General features: G+C 44.4%; 1 protein-coding gene across 17 annotated transcripts in view; it reads right to left on the bottom strand.

Annotated features, from left to right (window-relative positions):
* ABLIM1 (actin binding LIM protein 1) overlaps positions 1 to 8,974 on the bottom strand; it is a 182,923-nt gene that overhangs the window by 124,616 nt on the left and 49,333 nt on the right. For all 17 annotated transcript variants that reach the window (XM_019555624.1, XM_019555631.1, XM_019555632.1 and 14 more), the window contains exons 3-4: positions 7,014 to 7,197; positions 3,034 to 3,143 (exon numbers count right to left, since the gene is read on the bottom strand). In XM_019555624.1, coding sequence (XP_019411169.1) covers positions 3,034 to 3,143; positions 7,014 to 7,197 — 294 coding nt within the window. The remainder of the gene's footprint in view (positions 1 to 3,033; positions 3,144 to 7,013; positions 7,198 to 8,974) is intronic.

Genomic DNA, 8,974 nt, shown 5'->3' with positions numbered 1-8,974 from the left:
GAAGGCTTTTCTGAAGTCAAGATATATGACATCAATCTCTTCTCCCTCGTCCAGGTGATAAGTCACCTGGTCATAAAAGGAAATTTGGCAGAGTATGGAAACAAGTCAGCTCTAGGCTTTAGATTCCAGCTGATGGTCCTAGACCCTCTCTATTATCAGAATGTACATCTATACAATACTGTTCTGCCTCTATCTTGTGGCTCCTCTATCTCCAGCTACATCTCCTCTCTCTTGTACTTTGCTTCACATTTATCAGGTTGTCAAATGGAAAAAAGTTAATGAGCCCAAACATAACCCATTATATGTTCAGAGCTATTTGCAGGCATTTTGTCTCATATTTCCTGTTAACATCAATGAAATCCATGTAGCTAATTCACTGTCTGGGACTTGGAATAAGGGGTAGGAAAGACTTAATTATGAATGAGGTTGGTTCACATTTTGCCTCAGTGCTTCAAGAACGGAGGTGAAAGGATGCCAGAAGGAAAAGACATGGATTTAAAAAGTTCTTTGTAAAAAAAAAAAAAAAAAAATCTTTCCTTTCTTAGGATAATGCATTTGGAGTTAAGGAAATATATTAATTATATACAAAAAGGTGAAGGTGCCATATAGATTCAGCTACTTTCAGCTGAAAGTGGGAGATTAATTATTCAGGAGTTTTTCCTTCGGTTTTCTACTGACGTAGCATGAGAAGATGTTGGAGTGTTTTATGTTTGTAATATTCAAGAGATACAACATTTGAATTTAAAGGTATTTGCTTTCCTCTGAAACCATCCCACACCAGCTGCAACATGGCCTTCATTTGCCTGAACTTTGAAGAAACAGAGATGAGCAAATTACACGTTAACAATGATGCAAAGAAGAAAAATCTATAGTGGGTACCTAGCCTTTTTCCTTGTTACATCAATCAGTCAATCTTGATCCTCAGCCTATCGCATTTCCCTGTTCCCATCTTTCCTTTTTAAAATAAGCTTCCTCCATAATCAACTTAAAAGCAACCATAGGAAATTGCCCCTGGTATACAAGACATAAAACAGATGCACTGCACAAATTAAATTCTGTTCTGAATAGAAATGAATTTAAAATACATTATTTAAAAAAAAGGGAAAAGGCATCAGAAAAGATTGATGATGTCTCCAATTCAGTCTGGAAAAAGAGAAATAGAAGAGATCTGAAATGTTTTATGCTAATTAAAGTTTACTTTTTGGTGCCAGCAAGCAAGACTCCTCAGCCCTAAGTGTACTCTGTAGAGTTGAAAAGGTGAGTGGTGAATCCTGGAAGAACTACAGTGGAGTTGTAAGCCTTACAGACACAGCCAGCACACATTTTTATTTTTATATTTTGGTGGAACTTTGCACTAAAATGGCTAGAAACCCAGCAAATGGGTCTGGCTACTTGCTTCTATATGCCAAGACACAACACACACGGTAAAAGGGACACACTTCCCAATAGCACTCTTAGGGGTAAGAATCATCTGTTAGTGTGTGTTGATAAGGCATCTTGCAGAGTAGGATCCCTAAGCAGATTGTTGTCACCTTTGGATACGAACATAAAACAAAATAATTTATTAGTATTAGAACCTGTGGCTTTCATAAAGGAATCCAGGAAGCAGTAATGTCAGGAACGTGTTAGTGTAATAGATTTTAAAAAAGCAACTTCTTTTATAAAATAAATGTCACATAGGTAGCATCTCCCTAACCAGCCTGTAGGAAACTAATCCAGGAGATGCAAGCAGGCTTTTTTCCACCAATATCTTTTATTGGAATTATTCCGTTGGTAATGCAACTATAGTGTGATCACAGCTACAATTATGCTCCCCCTGCAATGGGAAGCAATTCTAGGAGTTGTACAATCATTCCTTGACTGCAGAGCTCCTGGGGTATCTGCACTAGTACATAAGGCTCTGGAGCTTCCCTTGGGCACCTGGATTCTCCCCCAGCTGATTGTGTTGAGACATTTACAATTCATATGAAAATGCAGGATGTCATTTGACAACACCAGGAGTAGTGCTGTCTGCTGGCATGAGAGAGAGAAAAATTACATCTCAAAAAACCTTTATCGAATCCCCACTTTGCTAAGTGACTGGCTGCTTGAAATAACTTCCTTGAGCTTCAGTCTACTTGTCTGTAGAACAAGGATATCATCCAACTTTGCCCTTACAGAACAGCTAGGATTGCAAAACAAGCACCATTCTTCCCCATAACACACAGATGGTCCACCACCAGTAGGAAAAGCAAGACCTCTAGAGAAATGAAGAAAGATCAAAAACAATATTAAGGCAACCAAAGCAAACACACTTCAGAAACATCCCTGCATTATCAACAGGAAGAACTTGAGGGTCTAAGAGACTTTTCTGTCCACAACTCCTATGACTCCCAGAGGTAAAAAAATCAATTAGTGTCATCCTATAACAAACAGCTGATGCATGATTTGCATATTTGATTTTAAAAGCATTAAAATGCAGCAGCAAACCACATTCATTTCCCAGCCATGCCCTTTGCGTTTCTTCTTTTCTCTCTCTCTTTTTTTTTTAAAACATCACCAGAGATTTTAGTCACTGTAATAGCCTGCGCTAGAGGTACAATTCAGACAATTATGGTGGCACTATATTTAAAAGATAATGTAATTAAGTTAAAATGTTGTGGATTAGAAACCAGAATTAATTTCCCCTGATGTAGCCCTTTTTAACTTAAATAAACCTGTGCAATCACACAGGAAGAAGTCTAGGGCCTACTTACTGCAAAACTGCCTATTTCCTCAAACAGAGTATGTGCCTGTAAAGGAACATTGACTTTTTCTTTCAAAATATCTTCAGACAGAGACTGTAGTTACTTACTCTGGATTGGGGGTTGGACTAGATGACCTCCTGAGGTCCCTTCCAGCCCTACTTTTCTATGATTATAAGTACTTACTATGCTTTTGCCACTCACAGAGCCAACAATTAATTTATGGACCTTTCTTAAAAACTAGAACACATTTCAAACTTTCAAGGACCCTGGACATTGAGAACCTTAGAAAAGATGATGGAACACTTACTGCTGGTGCTGGAGACCTCTTTCGGACTGAATGACATTGGCTGAGCACACATTTGACAGAGACAGTCCCTTCCATTAAAGGTAACTCGGTCTCCTGGTGGAAATGGGCGCCTGGAATGTGAAAGAGAAAAATGAGTTGAAGTCAAGGTTATCCTCGCAGTTGTATACTTGGCCTTGTGTCTTCAGTCTGCTGCCTTCCTCCGGGTACAATCAGTATCTTACAGAACCGCAGGCCAAACTGTGTCTGAAATGTGGCCTTGGCAAAGCCAGGCAGCTGGAGGAAGTTCAAAGGATAAATGCTCCACAACTGCAAGAAAAGCAGAAGTTAGACTGACTGGACTGTTGGTTTCCAGAAGCTATCAAAATGCACAGTATCTATGGAGAAGCAGACAGTACAGTTTGCTTAGACTCAACAGGTCCTGCAAGGGTAGTGGCAACATGACAATGATGACCCCCAGCAGCATGGAAAGATGGACAAAGGGAGGCAGCTCACAGGGTTGGTCCAGAAATATAGGGTATGACTACACGGCACAGCGCAACTAATGCAGAGCTAGCTCAAGTACCAGAAGCAGCCTCACTGTGAGAACAGGGCATCCCACCCCTTTGCACTAAAGCAGCTGCTCTGCTTCCAGTACCTAAGCTATCTCTGGTATTTTGGCATAACTTTGCATTGTGCCATCCAGACATACCCACAGAGTATTATCAGTTCACAAGCAGTGATAATTATATTGAGCTTGGTGGAGTTGCCCACTGAAACAGCCATGTTCCTATTGCTAGAACTCTGAGCAGATATCCACACTACAAAACCATTAATTGGCACCCTTGCTGATGCTGTTGGTGGAGAAGTTAATGGGCTATTGAGAGTGGCATTTCCTGACATCCCCAAAGTAACGTGGTAGAGCACAATAGATACCTGTATAGCTGCTGAGCCTGGCTGTACTCATGTAGTGGATTAATGGAAAATTTCTGCCTTCGAGGCTGAATTCCAGCACCTTTACTAGCACTCGGCTCACTAAAACCAGCCCCAAATTCCTGAAACTCCAAGTCTTCCAAAAACAGAGTAGTTTTCATTTCCTGGTGCAAGCTTTCTGCAACGCAGCCCACTCAGAACTGCTCACAACCACTTCACAAATCAGCATCAGCACCAACCAGTTGATTGGTGGGACTGGGCAGAGCAAGTCTGTCAAGGTGGCACAGTCAGCAATGCTTCAGCTTTAGCTGTGCTGACTGTCCTGCTGCTCCAGCCCAATGCTCTGGCGGTGGGCCTGGGTCCATGCACTGATACCTGGGCTGCTACTGTGTGGGCTCTCATCTGTTCTGACAGCTCGGGCAAGAAGCCCTGTCCTCATAACTACAACATCAGCAAGAGCCAGTGTTTTGGCCACGGAGCCACCAGGAACAGAGCATCAGAGCTGCTCCCTGTCTCGCAGAATGGCCAAGGACAGCCTCAGTTAGGCAGCAAGGGTGAGGGAGCTCCCTGCAAGTGGGGACAGGAGTGTATTAGAGTGGGGGTGTTCACGGCCATGATCAGCCAGTAGCCACAGCAGCAACAGGGACAGGGCAGCATCAGTGAGAAGGGGCAGCTGCAGAAAGCCAAGCAGGGCAGTGAAACCTAAGAGGGAACCTGTAAAAGTAGGAAACCTACCAAATTTCCTTTCCATTTCCACATTAGGATTTCCCACTTACACAGACTGAATATATGTAGTCCCCAGTTAGGCATTCCAGGACTGCAGACATTTTTTGACTTGAACAGGCTTCTGGCTTTTACAGGGTCTCTTAGAAAGACCACTGTATAATAAAAAAAAGTATTCATGCTCCAAAGAACTTCTAGTATAAGCACAGAATCACAGAATCATAGGTCATGTGTAGACAAAACGATGGGTATGTGTGCACGACACTTTAAAGCCAGCTAAATGCTTTTGCATCGCTTTAATGGTGTCAGTGTTTGCATACCTCAGCAGCATACTGTGCATTAATTCTAGTCGCTGTAGGAAATTCGGCAGCATAATGTGCCTTAAATGACTTTGGGTGTAACAAACTAAAACTCCTCTGATGACCTTTAGTTTGCTGCCCCTACAGCCGTGGAGTGAAGCACTGGGCTCCATGCAACTCAGGGGCTCTGCAGGAAGCCCATGCAGGCAGCCTGGCAGCAGCCTGGGAAAGCAGGATCCACCCAAGAAAAGTGGCAAGCCTGATGTTTTCTGGTTTTTTTCCCCTGGAGCCTACCTGCCTAATCTGTGTGGGGGCCTGGTGCTTCCCTGCGGTGCCCCCAGGGGCCGCCTGAGGGAGGGACACCGCTGCCACAGAGGGAAGCACCACCCCTTCTCCCTCCCCACAGCAGCCTGGGGACGGCTCCACCTCTCGGCAGCTCGCCCTCTCCTCCCCGCCACCAGAAAGGCAGGTAAGTTGGGGTGTGCATGACATGGGGGTTTAAAGGGCCCTAAATTGAAGTGGTGTTTTTAAAAACCCACCACTTCGGTTTAGGGCCCCCCTTTCATCTACACATGCCCATAGGAAGAAAGACTGGAAGGGACATAAGGCAAGAGCCAAAAGATGGGTACAACAGTTAGGGCAAGCAGAAGGTGAAAGTGAGAATTATGATCAATATAGTAAGCAGTAGTCACAGCACACCAGCTGTCTAGCCATTGAACCGTGGGAATCTGCTCTAACTCCAGGAGGAGAAGACAAACAGCGAACACTAAATGTCTGAGACAGATGCTGACAGATCACTACAGGAACTGACAGCCTCAGAGATGTGCCTACATGACAGTGCACTGTGCTAGCACAGCAACATCACTTCCATTACCCACGTTAGCATGTTCAGAGCTAGCTCCAGTATGGCCACGTCCTGCATCGTGACATACAGACATGTGTGGGATGATACTACTGTGCGAGCAACTGCAATGAAATGTTATTCTCTATCTGGTACGTTCCCGTTTCAGAAGATGCTATTTCTGTTATGTCACAGGTTCGTCCCTTCTTTTATCATATTCTTTTAGTAACTAGGATAAAATCATTGTGACCTTTGCATATCAGGTTGCTTGATTATATGAAGGAATCCAAAAGACTGGGAAGTTCCTCCTTCTCTTTCTTTCCTGTGCCTTGCATAGGTTTTAAAGAAAAGCATAACGTACCAGCACTTTGTTTAATTTCATAAACACCATAAAGTATGCTTCTTTGACAGAAACCAATTAAAATTTTCACATAAGAACATGCAAAAATATTTCTCAGCCAAAGGATAACACCCTAGTCCTGCAGACACATACGGACATGAAAAATAGGACTCATGTAGGAACTTCTATAGATTAATATGAAAAGAATTATGGCTGTCCTTAAGGGTCTGCCGGCCCTGGGCACTACTGGACACTGGTGAGCATAGCGGAAATGAAATAAAGGGCAAGGTACATTGGAACAAGATTGGGAGCCAGAGGCCTTGACCAGGGGATAGCTCCTTTGTAGATGGGAGAACCAGCACCTGGCCAGCACACAAAGGATGGAGCCACTGATTTCCAGTAAGAAGCATGAGATGCTACAGTTTGAGCTACAGAGCTGCAAAGGAGTCTCTAGAACTTACAAATCAGTACGCTAGATTGGGCCCAAGAAGTTAACTATTGCTATAACGTTCCCAGATCTAAAACGGGGTGCTGAAAAGCTGCTAGTTCTGAGCATGCTTGCTTAAAAAACCCATGTGCTCTGTGTAACAAGACCCTTGCTTCAGCATGTAAAGCCTGATATTAAATTCCCTTCTGGATGAGAACAGCATTTGTGAGTGGGTACAGAGGATGATACCAAACAGAATCGCTTTGCTAGTAGATGCTTCCTAGATACGTGTTATGAATCCCTCAAGGTCAGGCCACTGAAAATATTCCGAACCCAACAGCTTTTAATGGAGAACTTTTAGAGTCATGTCCAATGATGTTGCAGCTCTCCCTCTCTCTTGTGGTGGGGTTAAAGCCACAGAAGCTGAAAGGGCCAACTTACTTGCAAATGGTACAGGCAAAGCAATTTGGATGGTAGGTTTTGCCCAGAGCTGTCACCACTTCTCCTTCAACAAATTCACCGCAGCCGTTGCAGCGGGTTCCATACATGCGCTGGTAATCCAACGTGCAGAGGTACTCCCCGTTCTTAATGAAAAATCCTCCCTGTGCCAGGTCACAGCCACACACTGGAAAAAGCAAACACACAAATCAAGTAAGAGATATGTTCAAATCAGATCACCAGGTCAGAACCAGACCCCTGCACTTCAGCTACCCAAGCTGCTGCAGAGATGAGTTACTTAACAAATAGGGTGAGTTTGGCAGTCTTGGTCTGTCATTCAATGAGTGTTGGTCTTCGTCACCAGTGCACTACGCCATATAGTAATGATGACCAGAATTCCCCGGCACTAGAATACATAGTATTCCTGTGCTCATCTCCTTACCAAGCCTGAAAACCACCATATTTCGTCTGTCTCTCTGATTTCATTCCAGTGCTCTGATATTATCTTAAGAAGAGTCCAAGGAAGTGTATCCTTGGGACCTGGACCCACTAGGACACCAGTACTGATGGGGGACAGAATTTAACATTGCCATTTATTAGAGAACACAACTCCACACACAGATCCTTAACCTGAAATTGCTCTTAGTTGAATTGAAGTGAATTTCACCAACCTTAACCAAGAGAGAGGCTTTAGTGGACAGTTAACTGAGGCTGTCTCCTTTTTGGTCCCTGGTGATGCAAATTATGCAGTAGTGTGGCACCCTGCCTGCATGCTAGGGTTGTGGTAGATGCAGGTATGCCCTACAGACAAGCGCTGAAGGACAAGGGGTCTGCCCTCATCAGGTGCACTTTGCATTACATTTGCTCCTGATCAGCAGCAATTTACCTCTTTACTGTGCAGTGACTGCTTTATAATCTGCTCACTTCTCATGACTGATTTATGGATGCAGACCTTGAGGGCAGGAAACACTATGAAAATACAGGGGCTGAAAAGTGGCACCCCTTGGCTGGAGGTCACAGTTGGCATGACCAACCAGGAAGATCCTGTCACAATGAGTATTTTTAAGCATTAAGGGCCTACCCTGCCCAGACAACAGTGCAGTGAGAACAGCAACTTCCTGGAAACGGAAGAGCTCATTTGACTAGGATTCTGGACAAGGGTTAGACGCAGCCTCGGGTGGCGCACGCAGGGACTTGGCCTTCCACTTCTGAAAGCATTTCAAACTCCAGCAGGCAGGATTTCCTCCCACCACCTTGAAGAGCAAGGAGAGGGCAGAGAGGACCAGCAAGTGCACCAGGTCACCCATTACATGGACTCTTACAGCCCATGGAAGTGTGTCTGCAAGAGACAGGGAGAAGCCCTGAGCGATTAGAGAAATATCTGCAAGGGAATAGTTAGAACATGGAACTGAAGTTTGAATTCCTGGTTCCCTCCCACTCCTGCCACTGCCCTACCAGGTATGTCTACACAGCACAATACAGTGCAGTATAGAGATACCTGGCCTGGCTTGAAGACTGGAAGCAAGGAGCCCTGAGCCAACACATCTAGGTTTCTTCTGGGAACTCTTTTATTGCTAACTTGGCTCCCTTGACACTTCACTGCACAACAGAGACACAGCTGCCGCATGACCTCGGGCAAATCACTTCAGCTTCCGCTGCTGAACAGTTAAGTGGAGGGTGGAGGGGTTAACCACGCAGGCATCAACTGAAACTGCTGCTACTGTTTCATCTGTCTGCACCTACCCACAGTATGTGAAAGCTGAACCAGGACATCCTATCCCAAAAGAAGCAGGGTTAGTAATAGTTTTACTTCACTCTTCGTGCGATTAAACATAAAGATGGAGCAGAATCAACTTATATGTGGATAGCAACAATCCCACAAAACTGTACAGCTTCATCTGCCTGTCACCAAACAGGGAAATGAACACACAGGCCAGTGGGGATCACGGTATTTCCCAGCCTGC

The sequence above is a fragment of the Crocodylus porosus genome, unplaced genomic scaffold (assembly GCF_001723895.1).
Source record: "Crocodylus porosus isolate Cpor-Errol unplaced genomic scaffold, CroPor_comp1, whole genome shotgun sequence".
Taxonomy (NCBI): Eukaryota; Metazoa; Chordata; order Crocodylia; family Crocodylidae; genus Crocodylus; species Crocodylus porosus.
The sequence above is the reverse complement of the archived record's forward strand: the minus strand, read 5'-3'. Positions and strand labels throughout refer to the sequence as shown.